Genomic DNA, 15,459 nt, shown 5'->3' with positions numbered 1-15,459 from the left:
TGGGAGAAACTGTATGTGGAAGCCAGTAGATCCTCAGCGTTTCACATTGCAGGGGCAACTCCCTCTGCCAAGGCTGACACTTCTTCCCCACTCCAGCCAGTGCCCACAATTCTCCCTGTCCTGCAAAGTTATGCTAAAGGAGAAGGGACTGTGCCATCCTGAAACCCTTAATTACTACCTAGGGCAACTCAGGTGGAGCCCAGCTGTTAGTTTTACAGGCTGGGGTGTTTTATCTCCCAACACAGGAGAACTCTGAGGTATAAAGTTTAGCCTTATCCAAAGCTTCCCCTCTACATCCTCCACATGATATTACCCACCTGGTGTTTCACTCAATATCACATTCATTGTTTGCCTCACAAACTGTGCCTAACTAAAGGCCTGTCTTTGTGAGAAATTTATAGGTGTGAATTTGCAGTACTCCTGTCATCTTTCATGGTGAGGGTCTTACGTGGTGGTGAGATCAGGGTGTCTGACTGACTCTACTTTGAGGGAAGAGTAATGAGTCCCACCTAAATGCCATTTAATACAACCTAACCTTCTTGTCAGACACGATGGTGCAAATTAGCAGATGGGCTACAAGCGCACATTAGCTTATTGCATGCTATCTTTCCTGGGAATAACATGCTAAGTGTATTTGTACTCTTTCTTTTCTAGTAGATCTAGTGTAATTCTTTTTTCTTCTTCTTTTATTAGCCTCAGGCATGAATGTTTATTAGCTCATCGCTAGGTTGAGCAATTAGAGATGGGAACAGCTACATATTGTCTCTTGAGATGCTGCCTTCAGATGTGTGGGTGTCTGTCACCTTTCCATGGAAATGTAAGTATGATACTTACATTCCCTGTGAGGAAACTGGTTAGCGTATTACAAAGAACAGAAGAGTCAAAAAGAGAGCAAGCAACAAAAGCAAACCCACATGACTATAGTGCTTTGTGGGTTTTGCAGTGGAAACAATACCACAGAGACAGCAGTGGCTGCAAAGAAACACCCCATTGTCATGGTTGCATTTGGTCCTCTGGTTTACTAGGTGTCAGAAGATGGAGATTTCTAGCAATGCGATGGGCTAACCAGAGACCAAGAATGCTTAGCAATGAGCTGGATGACAGGCCTAGCTGAAGACAGGTCCAGCACTGCGGTACTGGGAGACATCTCCTTTTGTGTCTGTGCCCTGTTTTTCTATCCGGCTTGTGTTTAGCCCGGCAATGTTACTTCCTGTGTATCAAGTAGGAGAGAGGGTTTCCGCAGTGAGCGGAAGACTGTGGGGCCATGGTTATCTCCATGCCTAGTAGGCCTTGCCTCAACCTGCTCAGCACATCTTGGGGTGGTGTTTGGGTTGTGGCAGCATGCAGCTGTGAGCAGCAGCTGGTGCAGGAGGTGTTCGATGCTGGTTAGGAAAGGGGCTGCTCAGTGGGGTGGGTGTTGTGGTTTAGCCCGGCTGGCAGCCAAACACCACACAGCCGTTCGCTCACCCTCCCCTCTCCCTCTCCGGGATGCGGGAGAGAAATGGGAAAGTGAAGTCTGTGAGTTGAGATAAAGACAGTTTATTAAGACAGGAAAAATAATAACAATAATAATAATAGTATTAATAGTAATAATGTGTACGAAATAAGTGATGCACAATGCAATTGCTCACCACCCGTTGACCGATGCCCAGCCTATCCCCGAGCAGCCGGCCCCCCCCTCCACCCCGGCTAGCCACCACTCTGATGTATAAAACATCTGATGTATAAAACATTCGCATGTTATCAGCGCTCTTCTCATTCTAATCCAAAACATAGCACCCTGCCAGCTACTAGGAGGAAAATTAACTCTGTCCTAACTGAAACCAGGACAGTGGGCCATGCCCATGCAGCATGGGTTCCCCGTGAGATCCTGGCAGACGGGTGGTGGGCCCCTTTGCTGGCTTGGCTGTGGCATGGTGCCCTAAGCTTTTGCATAGGAGCTTTGATATGTAGCCCTGTGGTGTAGGAAGACTGTGTGGCCGTGCCTGTCCTGAGGTCTTATGGAAGGGGAAGGAGATTTTCTTGTACAAAATCTCTGAGCAAGTTGTTTTTGTGCACACACCCCGACCTACTCACAAATGCTCAGGCCTGGTGTCATTTCTGTGATGCACAGTGTACAGGGGACAAGGGCTATCGAGTCCCAGCCACCTCTCTTGAGTTCCTCTTCACTGGGCACAGCAAGCTCATTTTCTGAATAGACCTTCTAGGAGTGGTTTCTTGCTGCTTTCTGCCTGTTGCTCTACCAGAAAAAACTTTGGTGGCTGTAACCGGGCTGTTGGGACATAGGGGCCACCACGCTGAGTCATTTGGGCTGTAACTTTACAAGGGTGCAGGTGCTGGGCATGACACAAACTTGATTATCTGGAAGTAGTGGCCATCAGTACGAGTACAAGACATCATTTAAGCCCCGTTCTGCTGCTGGAGCTTTACCTCTTTTCTCTCTCACTTTTACACACTGACATCTTTCCACTTGCATTTCAGTCATGCCAGTCTTTGTTCCTGTCACAGCTTCACAGCAGGTGTTATCCAGCGAGCAGGACAGCACCGTGCTGGCGCTCTCTGTGCCCAGAGCAAAGGCACAGTCCCTGCCCCAGTGTGTTTGTGGTATGAATGTGCTGACAAAGAGCTGGGGCCTGCTGGAAGCAGAAGTTGACGTCAAGGGATGTTGCTTTGAGGAAAAAAACAGACAACGTTGAGCAGAATGTAGGCATTGGTTTCAACATGGCAGGGCCTCCTTTTGCCCTGCTTGATGGGCCCAGTGACAAAAGCTCCCTGGGGCTGGGAAGAGAGGTCCCTGCAGCCCCCCGGGGCTGGCACTGCCAACACGGATTGCTTGCTGGGAAAGATGCCAGGGCATCTTCCATGCCTCAGCCTGTTTTTCTTCCACTGAGTGTAGAAGTCAGGCACAAAAATGTCGTCTTCCTGCTGTTGCTTCCTCTCTCCTTTTGTATGGGCCTCTGTTGTGTGTTCTTTGTAAGGAAACAACAAAAAACAAAGAAAAGGTAGGTTTTCCGTGATGTGGAAATCAGTAATACTGACTGTGGCCTTAGTGCGTTTTTCCTCAGGTAAATTTCCTTTTGTGCAAACAGAGGCGTTTGCTGAAGATGAGAAAGATGATAAAGCTGGAGAAGGGAGGGGTTTTAGAAGATCTTCCTATAACTTCAAGAAAGCAGAATGACATGAATTAATGAGAAAGGTTTATCTAATGTTTTACATCTCTTGTGCCGTAGCTTTTCTTTTGCCTTCTTTCTTGGCTTACATCTGCAATAAAAAAGCTGAAAGATTTCAGTGGCCGCTGTTGCAAAGGGATTGTGCTGAGGATGATAATTCAAAATCCTTCACACCCCATCTGTTTCATGTTGGAAACAGGAATAAAGATTTTATTAGCTTCTCATGTGTTTTTGGACCTAACTCCAATCCCTTCTCCCATCTTCTTTCCTCACAGTCTTTCCAACACCAGCCAGCTCTGGGGCTGGTTTCTGGCTAGACCAAGGCAGTGTGCTCATCGCCTTCCAAGCTCATCCCTCTTCCGCAGCTTGCTCGGATGGATGGCTGTGCTGGCAGGACACCCATGTGCCGCACTGGCCAGCCCCTTGTGGATCAGATGCTGATCTGATGCTTTCCCAGGGAAGTGCATCTCCTCTCTACGTGTTGCTCAACAGCTGTCAGTTCCTGCTCCCCACTGGGGGATCTGGACTTGCTGTCCCCTCTCTGCTGATGGGTTGCAGGGGAGTGGAAGGGTCCCCATCGCTCCCTCCCCAAAAAAGACGCATCTGTCCCCACAAAGGAAGGTGGCATGTGGTGTGGATGTTGGAGCTGAACACTCTTCACATGAACATGGAAGAGGACAATGGCACCGGCTGGCCCTCCAGCTGGGTAGGCAGACCTTGGGGGCATGCATGTTGGTTTGCATTTTCCTTGTCAGTGCAGATTGCCCCGTCCTGATACAAAGCAGCCCTTCAGAGGGTATTTCTGTCTGTGCTTTCTGTGCTCGTGTGAGAAACGAGAAGTGCTAGAGTGAGAGGGGGAGGAGGGCACGAGGGCTGTGCAGGCACAGCCCACGACTGCTTGCTTATAGCAGACCATTCTTTCACCTGTCAGGAGCTATCATTAGACAAGGTGGCACTGGCTTTTTGGACCCTGAAAATGAACCTCAGGAGGATTTTCCTAGTCAAGTGCTTGCTGCTTTGGTTTCCCAATGTAAAAGGTAAGCCTTCATTAAGTTTTTGCTTTCTCAGGCTGGTGTTGTTAAAGTTGCATTTTAAACCATTTACAACTTGGTGGGATGTTACTGATAAAAAACTAGTTCCACTTTCTCAGTGGGTGAGGTGTTTGGGCACATTTGGGTTATTGCTATTATTACTTGATTTAATTTTCAGCCAGGGTGAGGAGGGTAAGACCTGAGTTTCCTATTTCAATTATATTAATAAGCTGTAAACAGTTCTGGTTTTAAGTTAATGAGCTTTAATTTGACACGTGTATAATGAGAAATGTCAGCATGCAGTTTTTTCTCTGCCCTCAAGGTAGCTTGTACTACGTTAGAGATCTAGTTCACGGTGCATTGTGCAGAACCATTATCACATGTTATTACCTTTTCTTATCAAAGATGAACAAATCTTTTGAAAGCGCAAATTATATTCTTCCATAAATATTAACAGAAAGAGTGATAGATCTCCTTGTCAGCAGTGGAGTTGAAGGAGCCTAGGATGTGAAAACAGTAAGCAAATGTGTACTTATATTTTGTATAATACTGCTCTCATTTTTTAAAGTGTTAATCTAAAAACTTAAGTTGTTAACGTGTAGGTTAGAGAAGGTTTTTAAGAGGTGAAGACAACACAACCAGGCACAGTTTTTTTTCCTGTTCATTTCACTACAGATTGTTTAAATTTTTTTCCCTTCAGAACAAAATGAATAGATAAATAAGGAATTTATTTATGGTACGTGATGTATAAAAGAATCTTCCCAAGCAGAAATGAAGTTTATTTCCCTTGAATGGAAAACTGGTTTCAAATATACACAAAGCTGTAAAACGGAAAGACTTCCTTACTTCTCTAAAGTTACTATTTGGAGCTTTTATTTTTAACTCTTTCTTGTGACTGCAAATGAGCTCTATGCTGCCAGTTCTGATATTTCTGCCCCTTGAAGAGCATTACAGTTGGCAATAGCAGAATTGATGTTTCCTTAGCTGAACAAATTTTAATATCACACATGTGGAAGCCTCTGCTTTCCATCAGCAAGTCTGAGTGTTGATGTGATCTCCATAGAGATATGTCTAGGTGGTCAGTCCTCTGAGATGCCACTGAATTTTCCCTGAAAACATAGATTATTTTTCTTTACTTCTGGAGAGAAAGAAATAAATGCTAGTATCTGTTATGTAAAGAAATCCTATTTCTAGCTCTAAATACTTGTTTGTGACTGAGCAGAAATGAGTATCGAAATTCAGACATTTGAGTATAACCTGTAGTGTCATCGAAGTGGAGATTAGCTGTTTCCAAATCTGTTCGATAGCTTGATTTCAGAACAGTTCATTAGATACATCAAATACCTCATAAAAAATGCAATAGTGAACTAAGAACCTCTCCTTAGACTGGGGGTGAATTGTAGGAAACACTTCATTATTAATTTCCTTGTTGCAGAGGCACAATATTTTAATTCTTAGGTTATCTCTAACATTGTTAGTTTTGTGAAATAGAAACTGGATTTCAATTTCTCCTCTGTCATAGAGTTTATCATTGTACTAGATACAAGGAATAAAGGATTATATGCTACAGTGAAGGACTGTAATAAATGCGTAAACGCAGTTTTCCTGCCTGTGGGAAAAAGTGCTTGAAATCTATAATATTAGAGCAGAATTGGCTCTGCCTGGTCATGTGAAAAGAAATCCCCTCCTGCCTCTGCTTTATCCTTTAAATTGAAGAGGAATGAATACAGAACACAGAAGACGACGAATGAAATAAGTTGTGGTTCTGAATTAATGTTGTAATTCATGAACATATTCCATCTGACACTTGTAAGCACTTCTGGTGTTTTGTTTTCTTTTATCTTCTCCTAAAAATTTTCCACCCACACTTGGGGTGGAGGCAGTGCCCGCATTGAAGTGACCTCCCGACAAATGTGTGCTCAGAAGCCCCCGTTCACCAGAGCTGTGCCTTGCGGAGGCTGTGAAGCACCCTTGAGTGTAGAGGGCATGAGACCCAGGCACAGCGGGAAGAGTACTTGATCTCCAGTGGCAGTAATGTGCTTAACATTCGACATCCCTTGCTTTTTCTGAATACTGTCTTCATGAAAAGTGCTACCCGGTCCTGGCTGCACCTTTGTGATGTAGCCTCCTCTCACCTGTTTTGCAGAGGGGATCTATGATCAAAGGGCACCTGTCAAGAGATAAGAATTTTTTTTGCCTTTGTTTGTCTCCCAGTATCTCCAGGGCCTGATAATTTTGCAAGCTGAGGTTAGCTGTTTTTCTCCCCCCTTACTTGCCCACGCCGTGATGGTGTGCTAAACACACCAAGAGGATGCGCTGCGGAGGGGCGAGGAGGGGGCACCAGGAACCAATAGCCCTGTATCTTCCTCCAGTTCGGTGTCTTGCACTCGCTGATTGACACAGGCACGTCTTTTAGGCCACTGTTATTATTATTATTGCCGTCACTGTTGCTGCTGAAGTGATCCCATGTTCCAGTTTGCGTTCTCACTGTCCGCACTAATGACTGCAGTGACGAGCGCTCTAAATGTCAGCCTGTCCCAAATGCTAAACCCAACGAAGTGACCTTATCTTCAGGAAGGGTTAAGTTCATAAGCAGCCATGAATCTCAGCATCTGAAATCACTCTGAATAAATCAGCCAGAGTATAAAGCCGGCTTTTGAAAACTGGACCCTTAGCTGCCTCATGTCTCAGGTTTAAATTGGGTGCTGACATTTAGCTAATGAACGATCAAGAAGAATTTTGGAGCAGGGGAAGAAAACGTAAGTAACAGAGAGGCTTAGGGAACTCAGAGTAGAAATGAAAACCTTTTGGGTCACCATTGTGGCTGGTGAACAGGACAGCACTGGCTGTTCAAGACTTGCTGATGGGCTGGTTGTGCTTCCCTTCAAAGGCGCCGACACCAAAAGGATTTATGTGGCAGTGGATGGGTCAGCTTTTCTCAACATCATGACTACTGGGACTGTGCATGAGGCAACATGGTCAAGAAATGATCAGAGGTTACTTCAGATAAAAAATAAGAAAATTAAGTATTACACAGACAGTAGTGGCTGCAGGTGCAAGGTACTCCTCAATGGGACTCTACAAATACAGCATGTGATGAAAGAGGACAGCGGCATGTACACAGTGCTTGTTTACCACGAAGACGGAAAACTGAAGGCAGAAGAAAAAACAGCACTCATTGTTCAGGGTGAGTTTTTACTTTCCTCATAGCATTCCCAGCCACAGATGAAAAAGACCTGGTGTTTCCACGCCCTCATACAACCTTTCCTGTTCATTGCCCCGTTTCTGTTTCAGGGGGGACTCCTGTGAGATGTACCTCTTTGCTCCCTTCTGTTACTCCTGTTGATTCCCTCTGGTCCCCTGTTGCTTTCTGGCTCCTCTCCTTGTCAGCCACCTGATCCCTCCATGTGCCCAGGCAGCACTAAAAGCCTGCAGATAGGCCATGGGAGCCCACACTCTTTTTCTTTTTTTTTGCCTCAAACACAATAAACTCCAGCAGTCACATCCCCTGAGATGTACCGCAATGGGCAAGGATCGAATTTGCAGGGGAAGATAACTCCTGCACCCCCGTCCTCAGACAGCATAATGCAACAAATAAAAGCACCCTTAAGCTCACGCCCAGGGAGTTCATCTGCATGGGTTCAAAGCATGAAGGCAGCCTACAGTTCCGTGCTGTATCTTGTGCTGAGAGATGATAGTGGTAGCAGCCCAAGGTTTCTGGGATGAATAGGAAAGATGGGGATGGGTATTCTGCTCTTCAGTGGCTGCTATCACCTCTCCAGACTGCTAAGCCATAGGGCAACATGGTTTTTTGTTTTGTTTGTTTTGTTTTGTTTTGTTTTGTTTTCCCAGCAAATGGATGGTTTTGCTCTGTCCTTCCTCAGCCAGCATGCAGACCTTTGCCAACCTCGAGTGTGTGGGCATCAGCTGGCACTACTGAAATTATGCCTTCACGAGGCAGCAGCAGTAAAGACAGCTGGAATGGCTTTAGCAGCCTTTTTGTGCAGTTCAGAGGCCGTGTGGCTAATGAAAAGACTGCTGAGAAGTGAGGGTGTCTCACTACTTCGAAAACCATAATTGCAAACTGTCTGCAGGTTCAGGAAGTTGTTGAGGCCTGAATCTACTTACTCATGCTTTAAGGCACCGAGCTGTCATTGGAGTTACCTGAGTTTAATTTTGGGTTAAGGCAATAAGTTGCAACTTAGCTGTGTGCTGCATCAATTCACGTACTGTGCAGTAGAGAGCTTGCCTTGCCTCTGATACACAGTTTTGGAAGTAAAATCCTCCAGTAACTGTTGGGTGAGTCAATTGTCATCCAGTTTATACCTTGTTATTAGTGTTGGAAAATGACTGTTCTATAACAGAAAAAAAATTTGTTTAGGTGATGACATTGTCACCCAACTCCATCACCAGAACCTGGACTCCGGTGTTTCACACTGGGACATTTCCCTGAAAGATAACTTACAGCTTGCAGAAGAGGAGCTTAATGAGGAAAGGGACGCTGCCTTTCCTTCTCTCAGTGTGAAACTAGACTTCATTTGCTATGAGCAGCTCTTAATGGCTTTAAAATTTATGCTCTCCATAGCTTACACTGCCTACAGCTATAGATGAGCCTGGTGTGTAGTTGTTTGCCTCGTTTAAAAGGTAGAAATTGAACTTTTTCCATCTGATGCCCCTGCCAGTTGTCCCTGGTTGAGCAAAAGTCCTGCAAGGCTTTTCTGCTTCAATCAGTGTCACCAGTGACAGAGAAACTGGAACTGAAACATAACTAGTTGCTTGCAGGACAAGGAGAGACAGAAATTGGTTCTCTCTGTCATAGCCTCATTGAGAGCTAAGAGTGGTCTGTTTTGTTTTGTGATTTCTGTTCTGATGGGTTTTCATGCTGTGGCTGTCATGCAAGCTGAGTGCCTTTGGTGATACATAAAGCACTGTAAGCAGCTGTTTGTTCTGCCTTAGAGGAAATCTCTCCTGATGGGTACAGGCAGATCAGAGCTCACTTAATTTGCACCAAAACACTGGAGCAGGAGCTGCAGAGGGCTGTTTCCAGTCCCCCTCTTCCCCCCAAAACACACCTTCCTCCCCTTCCCTCACTGGGCTGGCCGTGAGCCAGGCTGGGTTTGGAAGTCATCCAGCCGCGTTGGTTCAGCTCTGCTTTGCTGAAACGCTCTCAGATGGCTTCCAGGTCTTGGCGGAGCTCCACATCCGCGGCTCCTCCCCTCCGCCACAAATCACTCGAGTAAGCTTTAGCATCCCTTCAGGTTGCACAGTATATGGTTAACTACCTGGAGTTAAAATGCCCTTATGATGTGAACTACAGATATTTCTATTCTGAAGAGGAACTGGGGATAAAACTCAGGTTTTAAATTGTGGGTAATGCTGCAGTGAAAATGGGTACAGGAGAAGGCAGAGTGTAGATGCTCTTGCTGAAATAATAATGTCTTGTTAAGGAAGAGACACTTTACAGAGTATTGAGAAGGGAATAGAAAGAGATTAAAAAAAAAGATCAGAAATAAGTTAGGACACATATGTAGACTAACGTACTGCATTTTGTTTATTGTTTCTTCTACAATGGAGGTCTAATTTGCTCTTTATTCTTCTCTGGTCTCATTAGCTGGTGCTACTCCCTCACTGTTTGTTGGTGGCTAATTCCTTGTTCTGCTTAATAATGGAGATTTTCAAAAGGAGAAACCTTGTCAGATCTGCCTGTCCCCTCTCTTTTTTTTCCAGAGCCTGTCCCTCAGCCAGTCATCTACGCTGAATGCATTAATAAAACCACAACTGTGAAATGTGAAGTGAAGCAGACGTCTAAGAACCAAACATTTATGATAGAAGTGGCTCATGATAAAATTAAAAAAAGTAATTTAACAAAGGTGGAATTTACTACAACCCATTCTGGGAGGTTCAGATGTACTGTTAAGAATGAAGTCAGCGAAAAAAACAACTGAGACACAAGTCAAGTGTTCAGGTAGAAAATCCATTTTTACTACAATCTGTTGGTTTGACCTAGAGGGCTTGATGTAGTTGCACATATCTACAGGATTGTTCCAGGTGCCAGAAGCATCAATGGTTCCCTGTACCCAATATCATGAGTCTAGTGCTGCTGCTGGGTTTTTGTTGCATGCAGCAGTCTGCAACAGGCAGAAATCACTCCTCCTGTTTTTATACTTCTTTATTCCTTTAAAACAAGTCGTACTTCCCAAATGATCACCGTGAAAGAGGTGATTTCAGTAAGAGTATAAAACTACCCAAGCTACTACAACATAAATTAACAGCTTGTTTTGGGAAATGTGGCTTGGGATCTTCTCCTGTGTATATGAAGCCATGGCATTGGTTTTGGGGATTTGCTCTTGATTCACATCTTTATGGTGGGAAAATTAGTTGCATGTTCTTTTTCTACTCTCCATGCTCATAGGTGGTAGTTGTCTGCTATCTGTGAGTGTGCTTGGGTGTTCTCACAAGGGGAAAAATAAGCTCATTGGGCTCCCAGCTTGGCCTAAAAATCAGGAAGGAGGTTTTGGAGAAGTTAGCTGAGTGTTGGGGCTACATGACTCAGATAAGCATGGCTCAAATGTACCATCGATTTCCTTACTCATTTGAAGTTTCACCTTCCTCAAACACAGTCACAGCAAGAGAACTGGAGGAAATGTATTTTAAATGGGCAGAATCATGCTGAAAATGATTAGAAAGGCATAAGAGGTTATACCCTTCCCACCCCACCTCAGTAAAAGTGTTTTGAGAGTTAAGGCGAAAACAAGGGACGGGTCATACCAGTGCAACATTGGATGTGGTGCTCAGTTCTAAGCTGAGATATCCAGTGCAGCACCAGGGAAAAGTCCTTGAATGTGCTGATCTTGGACTCATCCCACCTAACCGGCAGCACTGAACTTTAAGCACTCGCTCTATATTCCTGCTGCAGTTAGTGGAGAGTGGGGACTCATGGTAGCTAGCTGGTGTAGTGTTTCCAATGTCCTGCTATTTCTGCCACAGCAAATTCCAGAAAAGTCCCAAGTTCAGCCCACAGTGTGAGAAGAGAGGGAGCAAATCCTTGAGGCACAGGCCTCACTAAAGTGACGCCAAGGTGTACTGTGGCTTACTGAAGGATAAAGAGCAGAGGGACGGGGTGGGCCTGGGCAGCCCAGGGCATGAGCCAAGCAAGCACGGGCCTGCCTGCAGTGCTGGTGTAGGCATTATCCATCAGACAGATGCTTCCATCTAGTGGGTCATCCTTGAGAAGAAGTGCTCCTCTTGCACAGGGTGAGACAGTTTGTTTTTCTCTCAAATTATTCATGGAAAAAGAAAATGTTTGCCATGCTGGTCTTGAAGGTACGAATGTGTGTGACACTGATAAAGTACCATAACCATGCAATGCTACCCTTCCTATGCAAACTAAAAAATTCTCAGCCTTTCAGTGTGGTGGCAATACATGAATAGCTCCATAGTAGATTTAAAAATCCCTAAAATTTCAGTCAAATCTTCTTCCAACCCTGCTGCCCTCCTTGAATATCTTTTCCTGAATTTGAGGTCTATCACCTTGAATATTGACCGTCAGTGGCCAAGGCATACTTCAGATGGGATTGAGCTCATCTAACTTTATATAAGCATAACTGTTTGTGAATCTGCCTGGGCTCACCTTATAGTCAACTGTGAGAAACAGGTCTTGGAAGGGCCAAACACATCTCAGTGCAACACTGACAGCTGAAGCAGGTGAGATGAACTAAATCACTGAGTGTGCTTGTTTCTCTCCATTACAGCCCAGACTGATGCGGTCTTCATACTGTAGATAAACATCTTGACTTCAGCCTTGTGACTCATGCCCTCCGTGTGCATGCCTGGTGTACGTTAAGGGTGGTACAAGTAGTGTCTCCTCTATCGGAGCTTTGTATCCCAGGGAGCAAAGGAAGGTGCACTTCTGTTGGGTACTTCAGCTCTGTAGCACCTGTGCTCAGGCATGAACACCAAATGCCAGAAGAGCAGCCCAAGCAGGAGGTAGCAAAGAAAGGCAAGAGTCCAACAAACCTTATTTGGCCAAAGTAAGGAAGGCTCACATAAATCTTTGCCCACCAAGCAAACCAAAGTCTCGTTTTGAGGCTGTAGGATATTTGTTTTTTTCCATCTTCACTGTTTTTTAATTTGCATAGAGCCAAAAATTGAAGCAGAAGTACCAAAATGCTATGAGGCAAGCTGATCTCAGTGTTTCCAGCTCAGTAGGAAGTATATAGAAAAAGTTTACTTCTGTTGGATGCTGAGCACTGCCTGGATGCTTGTTGTCCTTAAAAGGGTCCCTTGCAGGAACAGACTATTTGTGTTAATTTAAATAAGAGGAGCTGACACATGAGTGCTCTGGTTTCAATTTGCTGCAGACAAAGTTTCCACAGCGTTCTCCAACACTGTGTCGTTCACAATGAGGACCAGTAACTTTCTGCTCTGTACAGAGAAAGTGTAAAGGGTGTGGTCTTCCACTGGGCCTGCCTTTATAATCAATGGGAGAAAAATACAGAATTCTAGGTAGGCATTATGCAAGTTATTTCTTTCCCTCTAACATCCTCTTTCATTCTCTTAACTAGGCCAGCTGGACTTCTATCTTATCATAAGCATAGCAGGAGGCGCAATATTGTTTGTCACCTTTGTGATTTTGCTTATTTTCTGCATCAGGAAGAAAAAAACAGAAAGGCTTGAAGATGATGGTAAGTGTTTAAAGGCTTTATGTCACTCTCCAGGCACCTAAAATCTTCAGGCTTCCTACTGATTGCACCCCTGTGGGCAGGAGCATGCTGTTTGCCATAGCTTGAGCAAGAGCCCAATTTTCACACACAGTGAATCTCAGCAGATCAGCTGCTATTGTCAGTCTTGGTTTCCCAGGATGTTCTTGGAACAAAAGACCTTTTGGTCTCAAACCCTTCTGTTTATCTGTGGGAGAAGAATGGCTCCCCTAAATCTCAGCCAAGACCACCTGTCATGAACATCCATGGGGCTAAACATACAATTAGATACTCTGTCAGCAGATTTTTTTCCAGTAAATTTATATAGTGTAAAATTAGGATCTTTGAAATCATTAGTCACATTTAGAAACACTGTACATAGTGGGCATGGGCAAGGAGGGCTCACCTTTTTGGTGAGTTTCCTCAGGCATTTTCTGGTGCTTGACCTCTCTACAAAGCAATGTTGTTGGAGGCCTGTCAACACTGGAGGCCCAACGTGGGGCACTTTATTAGAAACACCGTGCTTTCAGAGTGGGCAGAGATTTCATCTGACCAAAATTCAGGCTTCTTTAAGGCCACAGGAAATATGCTGATGGAGTCATCTCTCAGCACGGACTTAGTGTTGATGGAGAGGTTTCTTTGAATTACAGCTCATGTGCTGCCCCTATTTTGTGTGGGCAGAGGATGCTGAGCTGCCACTCATGAAGAGTTGGCTGGCCCACCCAGAAGAGGAAGCTAAAGTTATGAGGTCACCCAGCGGCCAGGGGAGCACCTTGGTGTTGCAGGCGTGTTTTCAAGTCCTGCACCTACATAGTGTGTCAGGCTTCCTGTGTGGTCTTCAATAACAGCTAGTCTCTGTGTGAGTCAGTGTTCAGGCTAGAAAATGGGAGAAAAGACTCCTTTGTATACCACAGCAGTCTTTGTCAAGGTGAAGAGGGCAATGTTTGAAAGAAACTCCAGCTGATACCTCGAAGGTGCTTGTGGTCAGGCTGACAGCAGGTCTGAGAATGGTCTTTCCCATGGCTGAGGGTATGACATTAGTGCAGTAACTCACCACGGCCCTCTCACTTCACCTGGTCACAAAGAACAGGCAGGTGCTTTCTCTGTTCTCTGGGAGAGCTCACAGCAGTGCTACCACGGGATGTCATCTCAGAAGGCTTGCCATAGGTTGTGAGTACAATGCCATCAGAGCGTTATTTTACTTTATGGCTGTTCTTGTTTGAGTCGGATAAATTACTCCCTCACCTGTGCGGTGACAGCATCTCCTCAATTCTTGGGTTTGGATTTAAAAAAAAGAAAGATGTCTGGGAGAATGAGAACTAAAATAAGAAGGTGACCAGCCTCTTTGAAAGAGTTTGTGTGTTTAAAGACATTTCAGTGCCCCCAAGAGGTAAATCCCTCAGTCCCTAAGCTAAGATGACTGACATTTCAGAAATGACAAGTTAATGATCAGCTGGCATGTATTTAATTCTTCTACATGTTGGGAAATTAACACTGGCAATTACCAAGTGCCTGGAAATCTTCATGGCAATCCCAGCACAGACAGTGGCAGGTCAGAGTGCTTTTATGTTGCTGACTGTGGGTGCATCTCAATTTTCATTCAGTGGCTCGTCTTCAAAAGACGACAGAGCAGCTCAGGCTGGGGGTGTCCCTTGGTGCGTGACCAGCACAGAGAGGGCAGAACCACCTCTAACATCCCCAGGTACCTTGGCCTCAGCTGGGCAACTGCAAAGCTTTCATCTTTGCCTGGGGTGCATAGGTGACAGTGATTTTTTTTGTTCCGTTGAAGCAGTGAGACAGTCTGAGAGTGACAGCGGCCTCCCAGGTAAGACCAATATCTGGATTTTTCTTCCTTGAGCTTTTTCTTCTCCCTCACTGACTTAAATAACAACATCGCCTTCTGCTTAGACGTGAGTAGGCGCCTGACTGCTGGGGTCTCCTGTCGTTGCAGATGAGGAGAGGATGATGCAGATTCGCAAGGTAGAGACCGAGATGGCAGTGCGGGAGCTCCCTCGTCCGCCAGCCAACCCTACCCCGCGGCAGGTGCGCCTGCAGCAGAGGCCTCTGCCGCAGCCCCAGGGGCAGCAGCAAGCCGTGCCTCCGTGGCCCAGGCCACGCACCCAGCCGCGGACTCCAAACCAACCGAGAGAGAGACCTTGAGCGTCTGGCCTCGGAGGGACGGAGCTCTCTCTGCTCCACGACTCGCCAGAAGAAGGAAGTTTACAGTTGTCAGGAAACCTTCCCGCCCAGGCTTGTGTAATGCTCAGCTATGAAGCGCCAGCTTTCGTTGCATAAAATTAGAGAGAACATCAAATAGCTGGAGATGGAGAGACACGGTGGAGGACACTGAAGGGACCTCATCCCTGGAGCCATGTTAATTCAACTGAGCCTTGACACCTGTGTCTTTCTGTGGTTCACTTGTTTTTACTGCACCTTGTTGTTGTCTTGCTTTTTGGATGGATTATCTCAAGAAGAAATGAAAGCCCTAGGGAGACAACACGGGCTTACGGATCTCACGTGGTTCTGTCACGTAGCTTTCTGTTCTCCTGCCATGCATTA

At 45.4% G+C, this 15,459-nt stretch overlaps 1 protein-coding gene across 1 annotated transcript; it reads left to right on the top strand.

The window, feature by feature from the left end:
- Window positions 1-4,146: 4,146 nt before the first annotated feature.
- On the top strand, window positions 4,147-15,060 carry CD2 (CD2 molecule). Its single transcript, XM_035540597.1, is given in 6 exon segments — window positions 4,147-4,207; window positions 7,092-7,388; window positions 9,929-10,131; window positions 10,133-10,166; window positions 12,766-12,885; window positions 14,852-15,060. Coding segments are annotated over 6 exon segments (924 nt in total).
- Window positions 15,061-15,459: the final 399 nt, after the last annotated feature.

This window comes from Cygnus atratus, chromosome 1, assembly GCF_013377495.2.
Source record: "Cygnus atratus isolate AKBS03 ecotype Queensland, Australia chromosome 1, CAtr_DNAZoo_HiC_assembly, whole genome shotgun sequence".
NCBI classification, from domain to species: Eukaryota; Metazoa; Chordata; class Aves; order Anseriformes; family Anatidae; genus Cygnus; species Cygnus atratus.
Note: the sequence above shows the minus strand (reverse complement) of the source record. Positions and strands in the feature narration are given on the sequence as shown.